Source organism: Vulpes lagopus, chromosome 3 (genome assembly GCF_018345385.1).
Source record: "Vulpes lagopus strain Blue_001 chromosome 3, ASM1834538v1, whole genome shotgun sequence".
Lineage (NCBI taxonomy): Eukaryota > Metazoa > Chordata > Mammalia > Carnivora > Canidae > Vulpes > Vulpes lagopus.
The window spans coordinates 111,199,615-111,216,219 of record NC_054826.1 but is presented as its reverse complement, the minus strand read 5'-3'; the positions used below and the strand labels follow the sequence as shown (position 1 = coordinate 111,216,219).

The following is a 16,605-nucleotide window of genomic DNA, read 5'->3' as shown; positions in this document are numbered from 1 at the left end:
CGCCCACCTCGGCTCTCTCGAAAGCTAAAGCGTGGCAGGGGCCGGGCCGGGGAAGCGGAGGAGGCGGGTCTCCATAGAAACGTCCACCTGTTTCCGGCCAGGCTGTGCGAGATTAGGGGCTGCTGCGGGGGCCAATCTCAGCTAACTCGCTTTTTTCCCGGCGGCCTTTGCGGGAGCGGTGGGTGTTGTACACAATCATCATGGCGGCGGCCGGAGCCCCGGATGGTGAGTGTGGCGGGGGTGGCGGGCGCCCGGGTTGGGCCCAGGTGAAGCGGGCCTCCGGGAGCGATGCGGCCCTGGGCGCTGGGGAGTAGCCTGGCTCGGGAGGGGAGCTTCGGCGGCGCCCGTGCAAGGTTCGGTCCCAGGCCCAGCCTGCGGCGAGCGCCCACCCCCTAACCCCCTTGCAGGCATGGAGGAACCTGGCATGGACACGGAGGCCGAGACGGTGGCGACCGAGGCCCCCGCGCGGCCCCTGAACTGCGTGGAGGCCGAAGCCGCGGCGGGGGCGGCGGCGGCGGCGGCCGAGGACTCCTGCGCGGCGCGAGGCAACCTGCAGCCAGCCCCGGCCCAGCCCCCTGGGGACCCGGCGGCCCAGGCCTCGGTCAGCAACGGCGAAGACGCCGGCGGCGGCGCCGGCAGGGAGCTGGTGGACCTGAAGATCATCTGGAACAAGACTAAACACGACGTGAAGTTCCCCCTGGACAGCACAGGTTCCGAGCTGAAACAGAAGATTCACTCGATTACAGGTAATCGCCGCGGCGCTGTCAGCGCCGGGCAGCCTTCCCCACCCCGCCTGCGGATTCCTAGTGCTCCTACTGTGGGCACGCACTGACCACCCTCTTGGCATCCGCTTCCTTAATGCTTAGAACAGGTCTCCGGGGTAAGTGCAGGATTCCCATTCTTCAGATGGGGAAAATGAGACCCAAGATCAAAGAGCTAGGAAGTGGCTGAGCTGAAATTCAAGCCCAGGTCCGAATCTTAGGCCCAGGCCTATAATCAGTGCCCCAAACATCTCTAATGAAAATCATCGGAGGCACATGTTAAATTTACAGCTTCCAAACCCTCTTCCCTGGAGAGTTTGATTCAGTGGCTCTGGAATGTGGCCAGAAATGTATTTTTAGCAAATCTCTCCGGTGATTCTCATAAGGGAAATTTAGGAAGCATTGCTGTTGACTGTCATTTGGCCCTTTCACAGATCCTCCTATTTAGTTTTTAGTTTTGTTTTGTTTACAGCACTTTGCCTGCTGAAATGATTTTTTTTTTTTTTTTTTTTTTTTTTTAGGTTTTGTGTAGTCTGTTAGCTCCATAAAGATAAGAACTTTATCCTTACCGGTTTCTGTATCACTTAGGCCTGTGGATTCTCACTTAGTATTTGCGTGATCAGAGGATTGAGAAACAATTTGGAATGAATGATAGCTAATACTATTGAACAATTAGTACCAGATACTGCGCTAGGTGTTCTGTTTGTTTTATTCCTTAATCCTTAAGAGGAGTCCACACACAAGGATATATTGCCTTCACAATATAAAATTTTGGAAACCGGCTCAGAGAGATTGTGAGTTGCCCGAGTGCGCAAATATGGTGGCAAATATTCATTGGAAATATTGTGTCTGTTGCCACACTGCTGTGGTCTAGATACATTTTTCATCCCTTCCTTTCACTTGTCTCCTACCTCTTCCCAAGGTCTCCCTCCTGCCATGCAGAAAGTCATGTATAAGGGACTTGTCCCTGAGGATAAGACGTTGAGAGAAATAAAAGTGACCAGCGGAGCCAAGATCATGGTGGTTGGCTCCACGATAAATGATGTTTTAGCTGTAAACACACCCAAAGATGCTGCCCAGCAGGATGCAAAGGCCGAAGAGAACAAGAAGGAGCCACTCTGCAGGCAGAAAGTGAGTTTGTCATGTGATTGCTAGTCTTGGGAAGTTTGAGGCTTTGTCTTCTGGAGCCTTGGCTGGTTATATTCTCCCTAGAATAAGCTCCTTTTCGGACAGGGCCCATGATGGAAATTTATGGCAGCAGTTGGGTGCGGCTGGCTGTTGAGTGAAGGTGACAAGTACCTGAGATTTGCAACTTTGTCTCATCTGGCGGGTCAGTGTGTCTCAAGTCTATTTACTTTAGGATAAGATCTTTGTAAAGGCAGGCTTCAGACCAGGTATTGAAAGGAATCAGATGTGAGTTTTTCTCCTGTTTAGTGCCAGAAAAAAATGCCACCAGAATTAGAATTAACCCCACATGTTGTACAAGTGCTTACATTTGTTTTTTGGTTTGTGGTTTCCCCCAAGTCAACAAGCCATTTCTGGATAGCCATCGAACTCAGCATCTTTCAGAGGTTCCTCTAAAACTAATTTTTTCAGGAAGCCAAACGAAGCTGACTAGGAACATAACTACACCAGCTTTGGTTTTTTTTTTTTTCCTCCTGGTCCATGAATTGGGGGCCTGATTTTTTCATATTCTTTTGCTCACTTTGGATGGAAGAGATCCAGCCTTGTCTTGTGCTTATTGTAGCCATTAAAATTCCTTTTGTAATTAGGAAAAGTGAGAGTATTTCACTACTGGGGGGACTGTTTGGAAGAACCATTACTTGCAGTCTTACCACCCAGCAAACCCCGCTCTGTTGTCATGGAACCTCTTGACCATGGTTAGCAGTTTTCCAGGAAAACAGATATTCTCAACCTGTTCCTGAGTAGAGTAAACCAATTTGGGGTTTTTTCGTTCTTTGTTTTGTTTTGCTTGTTCAGAGTAGATCAGTTTGAACCAAGATCAGTTTTAGTGACCCTAGGCACCAAGGCATATGGCTAACAGTGTGAGAAGGATAGTTTTGTGTTATAGGCCCATAATTCTCTATGCATGTTTCCAAAACTTGACCAGAATTAGTGTGAATATTCATAGTTTGCTATAGAAATGTTAATGTGTTTGATGATAAGGTGCTGCCCTGGATCCTGTAGAGGATAATGCATAAGGTGTTCTTAAACTTTGTAGTCTTTATAAAGTTTGTAAGACTTGGGTTTTATAAAAATCTAAAACATCTGTCTGTAGGGTTTTTTTGTTTTGTTTTGTTTTGTTTTAAATTTATGATAGTCACAGAAAGAGAGAGAGAGAGGCAGAGACACAGGCAGAGGGAGAAGCAGGCTCCATGCACCGGGAGCCCGATGTGGGACTCGATCCCGGGTCTCCAGGATCGCGCCCTGGGCCAAAGGCAGGCGCCAAACCGCTGCGCCACCCAGGGATCCCTGTCTGTAGGGTTTTAGGTAAGGAGTTGTGAGCCTGTATTAACATCCAAAATGTATTTATTTGGACCTTTTCACCCTCAAATATGAGGTCAAAATGTAACCAATTGACTTTTCCATTTATCTGTTTTCGCTGCCACGTATATGAAATTGCCAAATGTGGGCAGCCCGGGTGGCGCAGCGGTTTAGTGCCGCTTTCAGCCCAGGGTGTGATCCTAGAGACCTGGGATCGAGTCCCACGTCAGGCTCCCTGCATGGAGCCTGCTTCTCTGCGTGTCTCTGCCTCTCTCTCTGTGTCTCTCATGAATGAATAAATAAAGTCTTAAAAAAAAAATTGTCGAATGTGAGCTTGTCAGGGGTGACTGTGTGTTCCACTGATCACACCCTTGGAGCATTACATGCTTTTTATTTTTATTTATTTTAAGATTTTATGTATTTATTTGTGAGAGACACACAGAGAGGCAGAGACACAGGCAGAGGGAGAAGCAGGCTCCCTACAAGGAGCCAGATATGGGACTTGATCCCGGATCCCGGGATCACGCCCTAGCGGAAGGCAGACGTTCAACTGCTGAGCCACTCAGGCAGGCGTCCCCATTACATGCTTTTTAAACAAAAGCTTTGAGTTACCAATGGCAGCTTAACAGCCTTCAATTGTTTTCCACAGTGCAGAGAAAATTATTTCAAAAGGTGCTTGCAAAATAGTCGAATTAAGCTGTTAATCTCTGCTGCTCTGTTTTGTAGATGGCCAGTTATGTGGCCTAATGAGAGGGACCCATTCTCCTGGCGTCTTGTCACCGTGTTCAGGAATCTGGGGCTGATAACGTAGGGGGAGCTTCTGCTAGCAGTCTGGCAGCAGAGCGTATCCCCCTGCCAGAAGGTTTCTGCCATGCCAGTGAGGGCTGCAAGTGGCTCATTACCACGTGATGGTTAAATTCATACCACGTGATGGTTAAATTCAGTGGAGTTGCCTCCCTTCACCCACTCACTGCTCCATGGTTTCGGCCTTACCAAATAGTGACCTAGAAAGCCACAGGTGGAGAGGAGACAAGCTCAGGCATTTGGGCTGCTCAAGAACTGTTTTAGGGAGCTGTGAGCCTAATGACAAACCTCAACAAGGCTGCCTCAACACCCCCCCCCCCCCCCCCCGGGAGGACAGAGTCAGAGGCTTGTTAACTTCAGTCTGCAGAATAATGGACATTTTTCTTGAAAATATGTCTCTCCTGGCTTTCTGTTTAGCTGAGGTTGAGGGTGAGGCTGACTTCTGCAGTAGTCTGGGTTTCCGTATGTTGAGGAAATGCCCCTTGTAGGCAATTAGGCTGACTACCAGCATTGTGATAAGTTTCTCTAGGAGTTTCAGCTGACGGAAATGGCTGTCATTTTGTACCTACCAGGAGTACAACACCCTTTGTGGTTCCCTTTAGCCTAATGCTTATGCCTTTCAGTGGCTTTTTTGTTGTTGTTGTTTTTTTTTTGTTTTTGTTTTTGGTTTTGGTTTTTTTGTCAGAGGAGAGGATAGAGTTTATTTGAATGAGTAATCTGGAAACCTCAGTTGCTCTAGAACTTTGATGTCTAAAATGGCAGCCACATAATGGCTGAATGAATTGAATTCAGTAAAATTGGGAATTTAATTCCTCAGTCATCCTAGCCACATTACAAGAGCTTTGCAGACACAAGTGTCTCCTGGCTGCTATTTCAGATGGCACAGATGTAGGATATTTCTATCATCAGAGACCTTGCTGCCCGACAGCACTGCTCTTTAATGTCAGAGAACCCATAATCTGTACCCATTAAAAGCTTTTGAACCAAAACACAAAGGCTTTCTTCCTCTTTTTCGGAAAGTTAGTAACATGACTAAGATGCCGTCAATTGTTTGATTGATGATTTTTTCTGACTTACGTTATAGCAACACAGGAAAGTGTTGGATAAAGGAAAACCCGAAGATGTGATGCCATCTGTTAAGGGTGCCCAGGTAAGCTGGACTCCTTCATGAGCATTCTGAAAACGAATCAGTCCTCGCTTGTGCCTTCCTGAGGTTCCTGTGATCATGTCCCCATGTCCTGTGCCTTGTCCTTCCTTGTCTTTGTTTCCGGTCTCTGTCACTGTGTTCTTTTGCCTTCAGGAGCGCCTGCCGACGGTACCCTTATCTGGCATGTACAATAAGTCCGGAGGCAAAGTGAGGCTCACCTTCAAGCTAGAACAAGACCAGCTGTGGATCGGCACTAAAGGTAGGTTCCTGCCCTCCGCCCCTTCCTGGCTTGCTGCCTCGGGCACCCAGCAGCACTTGGTCTTGGGTGCAACTATGCTCCTGAAATCTCTCTTCACTGTGCTTTGCGTGCTCTTGGCTTTTTGTCTTTGCTTCTAGATGGCTCACCTTCTGTTTGGACCCTTTTCCCTCATTCTTTTCAGTCTTCTGTCAGGGCCGATCCATCAACAGTGGCTCTTCACTCTGTACCCAAAACCAGAGGTCCCAGAGATTTTTGGATTTCTGCACGTTCTGTAAAAACCAAGAAATTTCACTTGATCTGATGTGGGGGTTTTGGGGCTTCTCTTGAAAACTAAACAAAACAAAAGGTCTAGCTATTCTGGATCTGCATTCTCACCTGGCAGCGATCAGCTGGAGCCAAGTAGTAGGTTCAGATGAGCCATGCCACAGTGCTTCCTGTCCGCGTACTCTGTATGGAATCAGCTTTGTTCACGTCCTGTCACCTGCCTGACCCCTGGAGGTCAGAGTCTGTCCCCGTGCTAGGTATGTTTTCCTCATACCGAGGACCTGCCCCTCCTTCCCTCCCTGTTTGTGCTCTGCCTGCCTCTACCTCCCTCTGCCTGTGCCTAGTGGGACGGGCTTGCTGCTTGCTGTTGGCTGGGAACTGTTTCTGACTATCCTCCCCCACTGTTCCCCCAGACGGTTCAAAGTCTTGTCAGTTACACTCCAAAATTATCTGTGTCCCTTTTTTTTGCCACACAGTTGTGCCAGTTCAGCCTCTTTGCAATCTTAAACTTGGTTTGTTAAAGCAAGTTAACCTATTTCCCTGCCCTGTGTTCTGTTCTGTCCTCCCTGTCTTCCTCCCTGGTTACCCTGCTCAAAAACTTTTGACTCTTCCAGGCCAAGTTCAAATGCCTAAACACAGCATCCAGTGTTGTCAAATTTTGGACCTGGCCTTCTGCCCCGCTTGCCCCATTTACATGCTCTGGGCTTCAGCTGCATCAGCCTACAGTTTTCACCGTGCTCTGCACGGCCCAGCATCTTTGCTACTACCAGGCCCTTGCCTGGAATGCTTTCTTCCCATTCCTTGTTGTTGAGAGATTCCCCCAAAGCCCTACTTAAATGTCCTCTCCTAATGAAGCCGTCCCCGACTCCTCTCCCACCTTCCAAGTGAAGTCCTCCTGCTTCTGTTCATAGAGTGTTCCATTTACATCCCCAGAGCACTCATTCCTCCCTAACTCATTTGTCCGGAGGGAACCGAACGTGCCTAATTCACCTGATTCTTGTCAGCACTGTAGGTGTTCAGTGTTAGAGGTAAACGCTAAAGAGAAGTTTAGGGGGTCCCGTCACATGAGGTTAGCTGGTTCTAGGGACAGACCATCCGGTAGGACTCTGCTTCAAGTGGGACTTCAAGTTTTCTGAAACGGAATCAGTGGGGCTATGGGATGTGAAGTGTTTTTATCATTCCAAATGCCGACCCAGGCATTCTCGTTTGTCGCTCTAGGCTGGTTCTTAAAGTGAACAAAGACCAAAGTGCCAAAAGCGCAGGAGTTTTCTCATGATTTTGTGATAACTTGCTGTGTGTCCTTCATTTCACCCTCGCTTCTAACTTCGTGGTTAGAGCAAGTGCTGCAGAGCACGTGAGGGCTTCCCTTCGTGTTCCAGTGGGCCTTCGAATCCTTCCCTGGGTACATGCTCTGTTCCCCTCACCCTGAGCTGCCCTGCTGCTCTCAGACCCCTCCTTGTCCATGACTTTGTAGGCGATTGGGCTTAGTTCTCCATTGTCTCGCTGACTTCCCCATTGCCTGCCTCTTTCTTGACCTCCACTTTCTCTCCCAGGCGGTCTAATGGAAGGCAGCTGCTAGGGCTGGTACAAGGAGTCACCTGTGGGCTGGGAGGATGGGGGCCAGTGGCGGAGGCCTGCAGGGGAGGCCGGATGAGGATTACGCCTGTAAGTGCTCTTTGGTTCCTCGGGAAATGTTGCCCTGTTAGGAGGTTGTGTAGGAAGCCCGACCTCACCTCACGCCTGAACCAGAACCTCCCGTACCTGTGGTGGAGGTTTTATCTTCCTTGGCAAGAAGGCACTTGAAAGAACCTTGACATGTTGGAGTTTCCAAGCTTTTGAAAGCCTCCTTTCTCACCAGGAGCGTGGCTTAGGACTACTGTGTTCACAGGCAACAAGGCTGAGGTTTGCACTCGAACAGATCACTGGACCAGCATAATGTCAGTGTTCTCACTGGCCCAGGAGTCTTGGCATCTGAGTGTCAGAAGCACCCTCCCAGCAGGACAGCTTGTTCTGGGAGTTGGCCGCCAGCCACCGGCTTCATCTTTCCACTGGCAAGAAGCTGCTGTGAAGTGACCATCCCAGCAGCTCGTTGGCCTCTTTCTTGGGGTGGGGGCAGGGGTGGGGAGGGCACTTTACCCAGTGACACTCAGGGGTTCCTCCTTGCAGCTTAGACTCTCGGTGGTGGCTTGTGGAGGAGGTAGTTCTCACAGCCTCTAGCTCCCAAGCTAGTAGAATCAGCCTTAGGCAGGAAACGCAGATGGGAGGAACTACCGGGGGAGCCCGTGCCCTGTGCATAGTGGGGCTGTCCAGCTTGATCCAGCTTATTGCTGTCACTCAGGAATGTGGGCCCAGGATGGGGTTTTTAAGAGAAGCCAGAAATTTATCTTTTTGAGTGAAATCTCTGGACATTTCAAGGTGGCCGGTGTTTTAAACAGTTTTGATCTTAAAAACAGCTGCTGGTCAGGTCCTGCCTGTGGGTCACTGTTTTAGAGCCACTGAAAGTCACAACCTGAATGGACATCTTCACGTCCGTTCTCCCCACTACCCGTTTTTCAGACACCAAGGCCCATGGGCTAGAAGTCAAACGTCTCCAGTCACCAGCTAGACTAGAACCCAGACCTCTGAATTCCGGGTCCATTTTGTCAACTCCTCCATTGGCAGATTCTCCCTCTTCCAGATTTTTCTATGCAGAGGCTGTAATGGGTTTTCTCTGACTTGATTTAACTTGGCTGAGAACTTCCCCCATCCCTGCTGTGTCTGCTGTTCCTGGGGGGTGGGTTCTTGTAGCGCAGGTACTGCGCCCCCCCTTCTGCCTCCTGCCCCACGCTGTGGGACTGGGCTTACTTTCTACGGGCTCTTCTCACTTCTGCCATCCTTCACTGCCACCTCTCTCTTACTTGCCATCCTTAAATTTGCTGCAAAATGTCCTCTGCTCCCCTCCACCCATGATAAGTGGTACCTTGAGGTACAATGAAAGGTTGTAAATGTTTAAGAGCACTTTCTCAGGTGTGTGTTTATGGAGGGTGGGGAACTGGGAGAGGGAATGGGGCGGTGGGTGGGAGGGCAAGTGATGAGGAGGATGGGATAGAGACTAGTCTGAAAGCCCTAAGCACTCCCTGCCCCTGCGAGCCACGGGGGCATGCTGTTGCCTTTGTTCTTGGTCCTCTTGACTGTCCCTCCCCCAGGCGCCAATGACCTTAGTCAACATGGGGCTCGGGCAAGAAGGCTGCAGTGGAAATCCTTGGGTATTTATAAATTGCCAGACTTTTAAAAATACCACCAGGAAGGTGCTCACTCTGCTCCCAGAGACCTTTAATATATGCCCTGGGCAAGTCTTGTTCCCCATTTGCTCCCAAGAAGTTCCCAACAGCCAGGCAAAGCTCTGGGTGCACGGGTCAGAAGACCCCGTCCCATCGTCCTTAGAGCACGTGGGAGACTTGTGATTACAGTAGATCCCCAGAGCCACCAGCCCTGATGAGGGACTGCAGAGTCACAGGAGTGGACAGGAGGGCCTTTGAGTAATCACTGTAATCCCTCTCAACTAGAGCGGACTGAGAAATTGCCCATGGGCTCCATTAAAAATGTGGTCAGTGAACCTATCGAAGGACATGAAGACTACCACATGATGGTAAGTAGCCCGGCGTGGTTTAGCCTCTCACTGCACTCCTGCTTCTGCTCAGCTAGCAGGGAATGGAGTTCTAACTGAGCTTTCTTAACTGAAGAAGTGAGCTCAGTATTCAGAAGATGCAGTTTTAAGACCCTCACGTTTTCTTCATCTCCTTTGAACTCAATCTGTGATCTATTCCTAAGTTTATTTTGCAACACCCACCGCTCCCCTCCCATCAGTTTAAAGGGGATATGTTTTATATCTTTACCTTCCTCTTCTATGTAATATTTTTGTCTTTAGATCAGGAAAATAAACACAAAGAGGAGGATTGGCTTGTGGGTTTTCATTTTAACTTTTGTCCTGTGTATAAAACAAAATCTCCCACTAGCCTTGGCATGTGTGAGGACACCGGGTGGTCCCCTTCCGTGGAAGTGGTACTCTTCTCAGGCAGCAGCCATCACGTGGCTGAGGACACCACGGGGAGGAGGGGGTCCATGGTCATCATTTGCATGGAGGTGTACTCTAAAGAGAGCAGGCTATTCTTTCCAAGACAGAACGTTTGGAGGCACTCCCCAGGTTTGTACAGAACAAAGCCAAGAATTCAGTGAGGCAGTGCATGGAGCAGCTTAGGCAAACTCCTGCATTTTCCCAGCACTGTTAGGAGGGGCCACTTTGGAGTCCAGTTTAGTTATTTGAACCCCAAAGTCACTATGATCACTATGACAGGGACCCGACCTGAGCCAGTAGTAAGCTGGGGGGAGGCAGATATTTGAGTGGCAGCCAACAGCGCTGTAGCTGTGTCGGCCCCGTTCCAGGAACAAGGAGCAGCAAGTGGCTTGACCTGTGCATCGGTATTGGAAAAGTCCCCTGCAGAGGGAGGTGTTGGAAGATCCCAGGGAAAGGGGGCTGGAGTTCTGGAGGTTCTCTCTGGGAGGATGGCAGGTCTCCTGGCTCGAGGGAAAAGTCAGACAGGTCCCCTCCCTTGCCCTGTTGGTGTGTGTCCGCTCAGAGGCGCTAAAGCCAGGCCCTGGCTGGGGTTGCAGGCCCCAGGCTGCAGCAGGGCTCCTGGATGTCCTGGGAGTGGCAACGTCCAGGGGGCTGCTTGCAGGCCCTCTGGCAGCCCTTCACCCCTCGTCCTTAAAGGGTGGCAGACGGATTCATTCTGCCTACTTGGTGATTTTTCCTGTTGACAAAGTCGGCTTCTAGATGTTTTTAGCTGAGCCCCTTCACTCCCTTTTGGGTCTTTCCTATTACCTGTTTGCCCTGTGGCATTCGCAGCCCCACTTTTCAGGCAGCGGGGGGAGTGGGGTTCCCAACAAGTTGAGCGGACCATTTCAGACGTCCTTTAAGAAAGCAGTTTGGATGGCTAACACTTTAATACTCAGTTCAGAAGCTTATCTATCGGGTGATTTCTGGTGGAGAGTGGTCGTGATCGTCCCTTGTCTTTCCTCAGTGCCATGAAGTGGCACCTCAACCTCTTTCTGAATGAAAGTCCTTTGCTCAATTTGCAGATGCCATTTCAGTAGCTAGATTAATGGTATCCTAGCTCACATTAGAGAGGGATGGCTGTGCTTTTCATTCTTAGAGAAACATTTAAAAATGCAGAAGAGAACAGAGGAGAGTTGAACAAACCCATATATCCATCACTAAGAAATGACTTGTAAATATTTTGTGAATTGCTTTTAAACGGTTTTTTTTTAAATAAAAGAATATCTGCCAACAGTGATTACGTCCCCATTGTCTTCCCCTCCCCCATCACCATGAGCATGATTTCTCACGTGAATCCTTTCCAGCTCTCTGCTTTTGTGTTCGTATAAGCCCATGAACGAGATACAGTACTGTTTTGTGTTTTTTCAGTTTTCGTAAATGGTATCATGGTATGTATCGTTCTGCAACTTGCTGGTTTTGGTTCAACATTGTGATCTGTCTGTATTAACTGTAGATTCAGTTCATGCCTTTGAAAAATAATCCCGCATTCATTCGAATAGGCCACGTCACTTTTAATTTTGCATTCCCTGACTGATGGATATGTAGGTTGTTTCCAGGTGGTTACCAGTCCTGACAGTGCTACTGTGAGCACTCCGATCTGTTTCTTTGTGCATGTGTGACAGTGTTTCTAGGGCAGTGGTTCTCAAACTGGTCTCTGGATCAGGAAGGATGACATCACTGGGGAATCTTGTTAGCAGTGCAGATTCTCAGGCCCAAGACCTTCCCAAATCAGAAACTCTAGGGGGTGGAGTCCAACCGGTCTGTTCTAATAAGCCTTCCAGATGGTTCTGATGCACACTCATGTTTGGGAGCCACTGCTTTAGGGTCGGCTATGCTTAACCCTCCACCACCTTTTTTGGGGGGAGCGTGGGGGGGACCAGGAGAATGCTCTCCATGTGCAGTTTCTCCCTTCCCTTAGTTAACTCACTTCTCAGCCCTCATGTTTGTCGTGCTGCTTGCTCAGTCTCCCGACCTCTGAAGTACCGCTTGGTTTTCCTTTTTCCCTTCCAGGCGTTTCAGTTGGGCCCCACGGAAGCCTCTTACTACTGGGTGTACTGGGTCCCAACTCAATATGTGGATGCAATCAAAGACACTGTGCTGGGGAAGTGGCAGTATTTTTGAAAGCACTTTCACCTCTGGCCCAGGAGACTGACCCAAAGTGAAGGACATTGCTGGGAGAGGCCTGCAGCATCCCTGGATTTCAGAGTTCTGGGACTTTGTTCAAAACAAAACAAAAAAAAACAAAAAACCTATATCCACTCTAAGGCGATGTGGTGACTGAAGCCAGAGGTGATGTACTTTCACCATTAGCTTAATTTTAACTTAAAATCGCCGGTTCCCTTTTCTGGCAGTCAGCTTCATACCATTTTTAAAGTCAACACGGTGGAAATCAATAAATCTGAGTTCCGAACATATTGTGTGGAATACTCTTAAGTGTGTTTGAGAGTAGATCTACCAATTTTGTTTAGAAAGGAATGATCAAAAGCTTGCTGGTTTCCTTTTAATTTTTTTTAAAACAATTTCAACTGAAATATTTTCATAAATCTTTGGTTGCAAACATTTGGACTGCGTTGTGATGAGTTGGGTTTTTGTTTTTATCCTTTTCGTATAAAATTGTATGCAAAATGAGGGTGGGTTAGTAAGCCATATTTTTCTGTCCATTGATTCAGATTTAATTCTTTTCCCTTTTTTATGTTCTCATTTCCTAGATTTGAATTTTTGTTTCAAAAACCCAAAGATGTCAGTTCCTGTTTTTGTACCTCATCAAAGCTTCCTCTCCTGGCCTTCCTCCCACCATGCTGCTGCTTGAGAATGCGCGGTGGGAGAGGAAGAGCTGTTTGGTCTAGGACAGGGAGCTGTCGCGCTTGCTGTGCTGTTTGTCGAGCAGCGGAGTATCTTACAGTGACTCCTGTCTAAACGTCTTGCCCCTTGGGCCCTGGTGTCTGCTGGTATCCTGGTTGTCCAGTGCCCTCACTGTTTGGCTTCAAGGCCCAACCTGGCATGGGTGTGCCTGGGCTACGCTGCCTAAAAGCCACAGTTCCCGGGCTGACAGACGCCTCTTCTAGGAGGAGCTGGATGGAAGACCGTATCTACAGCCATAGAGCCACAGGCCCAGATCTTTCTTTCTTTCAAAGTTCTGAGAAATTCTTAAGCAGTCCAATGATTATTTCAATTGTGCTTCTCCATTTGGTCCTTCTGCTCATGCATTATGTTCAAGTGTCCTTCATCCCAGGTTCAGAGATGCTGCCTTTCTCAATTAAAAGACATGTTGACCTAGTGGGTCGGCCGATGTATTTAAACATCGAAAATGGGATAAATTGCTTTCGTGATTAGCTCACCCTCTTCTGGTTTTAGCCCTTACGTTCTTGGTACACGTGAGCTTCTGTTGTCTCCTTATGGCTCGATCGACTCTGACACGAGGGCGAGTCTCTTGGTGAATGATACCCTTTGTGCTCTTTGCTGTTTCTCTGCTGGCTGTCTTTGCAATTCTCCTCTCCCTGGCTGCAGACTCTCATAGTAAGGTTTGGCGAAAGATTTTCCAAACTTCACATTCTGGATTCTAGGCTGTTCCCCCTCATTCTGTGAAATGTAATTAGCATGTGTTCGCCTAAGATGACTATTCTTTGTGAGCCAGTTAATGATGATACTCTATGCCCTTCCCTTCCAAGCTGTAGTTCAGGAATCCAGCCCGTGTAGACAGACTTTGTGCTTTTCACGGTGTAGCCCATGCCCAGTTATACCTCTGGGCGGGGAAACCTACTCTTGCTTTTGTGGGGGGCACACATACCATATGTGAAGTGTAGCATCCAAGAAACTGCCTGTTTGTCATCCCTTGAAGAAGGAGCAGTCACTGCAGCTTTTCTGTCCTCGTTGGCCTGCAGTTCCTGGAGAAAAGGGCTTCTTTGCTACTTGTCAGAGCCTCCCTCTGCAGGACAGGCCCGCAGAGGAAATGATCACGTAGCAAGCAGAGGGTCCTCTTGGTTTGAATACTGCCCTTTTTGTTGGCCAGCGCCCCTGTCCTGGAGACGTATCCTGACAATGCCACACACACCCATTTTTGTTGTCGTGAAGCCAGTGTCTCCGTCCCCAGACTGGCCTTGCAGTGCTGCTCTCTCAGAGGCCCTTCCCGCCAGTCTCCTCGTTTGCCCTGTTTGGTGGGTGCCCGTGCCGTCTGCCCTCCCTTCCTCCCAGTGAGAGCGTGTGTCCCTTTGTCTCCCTGCTCCCCAAGGGCCAAACTGCTTCTCACTCAGGCTGCTGTCATTTCTAGACAGGACCAAAGCCTGTGTGAGCCTTTTTCTTTTACGTAAAATGGTGCTTTTTCCTTACTTCAAGATACTATATATAAATAATAATGTCAATGACATCTTTTCGTACAGAGCCGTTGGAGTATTGCTTTACAGAGCTCAGTAAATTTGCTAGAACGATCTTGAGCTCTGGCTCCTGACCCTGTCTGCGTCGAGACCTTGCTGGGAGCCCTCGGGAAAGCAGAGGTGGACAGCACCAGAAGCCACTGGGAGAAGTATTTGACTTAGATCCACGTCTGGGTCACAGCAGTATTCAAGGTTTTGTCACTCGGTCCCGTGAGCGGTCTCTTCCTTAACCTTGTTTACGGTCCAGAATGTACTGCCTAAATCCATGTTAGTAAATGGAAGTCTTCATCCCCATAGGAGGCATCACAGTGTTCGTTTTTCCTCAGGATTGTTTCTCTGCACTTCCTTCCCTATGGAGGGGGACGGGCTCCTTCCCCGGGGTCTTGCCCTTCCTTGCCGTTGCAGGAGACATGCAGGTGGGTGGCATCAGGAGGAGCCGGTTCGAGGAGGAGCTCCTGCATGCAGGGAGCAGGCTAGAGGCTTGCCATCTCTTCTGTGCAGGGTGCTTCTCTGAGCCTTCTGAGGGCTGCTGCCTCTTCCAGGGTCTGTGCTGGCACTCCTCCTGCAGGTTTTGGCTAATAGATGTCAGGCCTTTCTTCCCTCTCTGAGGCCACTTGGCAGAGTCACTACCAGGTAGCCCGGCCAGGGCCCAGGCAGATTTGCGCAGCTCTGTCTCTGTCCGTCTGGGCCTCTGAAAAGCAGACTCGTGAGTTGCTGGACTCTCTGGGATGAAGTATTTTAATTGAAGCGGGGCCTTTGGCAAGTAGTGTTGGCTCTTTTTTGGCATGGTTGAACTGAGATAAGGGAGCCCTGGTGGACACTGCGGGGGATGGCGAGGCCTTAGTAGCCTCCTTAGCTGCTGCTCTACCTTACGGAGGGCCAAAGAGACCGACTCTGCCACTTTGCCACATCTCAGAAAAAGTTGCCATATTTCAGCCAGAAGGGACTTGCTTTCCTCTTTCTCTTCCTAACCATGTGCCTGGAGGCGCCATCCTGGACTCTTGCACTTGGCCTTCCCGTTCTTTGCTGGGGCAGCGAAGGGGAAGGGATAGACACCGTGTGCCAGGGCCGTGTAGGGCAGGCTTTCTTTCCACCCCATCTTCTGGGGGAGACCTTTCTCTTGCTCCTTGCTGCTCTGTTCATGCCTGTTGTCTTGGAAAAGGGTGGTCCCTTTGTCTTAAGGCTCTGTGAGGAAGTCCTTTCCAGTCAGGATTGGTACCTGTTTCCTTCCTAATAGGGCCGGGTGGCCTCTCTGAAGTTACAGGTGGTCAGGAGCCCTCCAAAGTGCAGAACATCTGGCACATCTACCTGCCAGGCTGGGTGGTTCTACTGCTTTCTAAATTTCTAAAAAAAAACTCTTTCCTTTTCTTTCTTAAAGAGTTCTGCAGAATTATTTGACGATATACGTAAGTACCATGTTTCCTTGTGGTGTGCGCTCTGTTCTGGTTTCTGTTTTTAAATCAAATGCCTGTTTGGGAGGAGATGAACGTATTTAGTCTATTAGATCTGCGCTGCTGGATTTTTTTTTTTTTTTAAAGTGTAACCTTGACTAGCTGTCTTATTGTTTATCCTGTAAGATTAGCCTATCAATTAAAGTTTGATAATTAATTGCGTCTCCTTTTCCTTCCAATTTTTCATGCGCCTAATCCATACTGGGGATTGACCGATATTTGGGATGGGCCTGGGGCTGGTTGGTTTGTTTTGTTTTGTTTTGTTTTGTTTTGTTGCCAGTTGTGGTCTACTCTATTACTGTCTATTTATTTGGCTTAAAGCATATTCAAATTTGTTCCTGTGAAATACAGTCGATACACTGATTTTGTTTTTTGTTTTTGTTTTTGTTTTTTTTACTGTGTTAGCCAAAACAACCAACTTGTCAGACACCCTTGAGTTAGGGCAGCCTTCTTCCCATGTTCCAGTGTCAGAGGGAAACTGCCTTCCTGTCCTTATACCTTCTGACTACTGCTTCATGTGACTTTGCCTGGCCATTTGGCCTTCGAGGGCATGTTTAATAAAACACTGAGATGGAGCTACAGCTCTTGGGGCAAGCTGCAAAGACCCAGGGGTGGAGGTAGGGTGGGGAAGATCTATTTCTAAAAACAGGACAAAAACAGTCCCTGCCATGAAGAGTCATATAGTTTTTCACAACTGGTTCTGACCTGGTACCACCCACCCTTGGCATTTTTTTTCCTTGGCATTTTTTTTTTCCTCAGTATCTCAATTCTGAAATGATGCTATGAGATTCTTAAGGATCTGTTGTATAGGGGAGAGGAGTGGATGGGGACTGTGCCATGTGCTGCACATTGGCTGATGCCCACCTGGAGAATCTCAGTACAGAGGGTGCTTCTGGATTTTATCCCAGGTTTGAACGCTTAGTTATTTCAGGCACCTTCAGACTAATAGGATGATTGACCGTCCTGAGA

At 48.7% G+C, this 16,605-nt stretch overlaps 1 protein-coding gene across 4 annotated transcripts in view; it reads left to right on the top strand.

Moving 5' to 3' along the window:
* The first annotated feature begins 47 nt into the window (after window positions 1-47).
* UBFD1 (ubiquitin family domain containing 1) overlaps window positions 48-16,605 on the top strand; it is a 32,889-nt gene continuing 16,331 nt past the window's right edge. Inside the window, exons 1-7 of one of the 4 annotated variants that reach the window (XM_041747390.1) lie at window positions 50-225; window positions 408-746; window positions 1,684-1,892; window positions 5,134-5,199; window positions 5,350-5,455; window positions 9,265-9,347; window positions 14,192-15,793. In XM_041747390.1, the coding sequence (XP_041603324.1) occupies window positions 201-225; window positions 408-746; window positions 1,684-1,892; window positions 5,134-5,199; window positions 5,350-5,455; window positions 9,265-9,347; window positions 14,192-14,245 (882 nt within the window). In that variant the 5' untranslated portion in view covers window positions 50-200 and the 3' untranslated portion in view covers window positions 14,246-15,793. Of the gene's footprint in view, window positions 226-407; window positions 747-1,683; window positions 1,893-5,133; window positions 5,200-5,349; window positions 5,456-9,264; window positions 9,348-11,825; window positions 12,226-14,191; window positions 15,794-16,605 lie in introns of those variants that run through there. The other 3 variants (XM_041747387.1, XM_041747388.1, XM_041747389.1) reach the window with 3 other exon arrangements.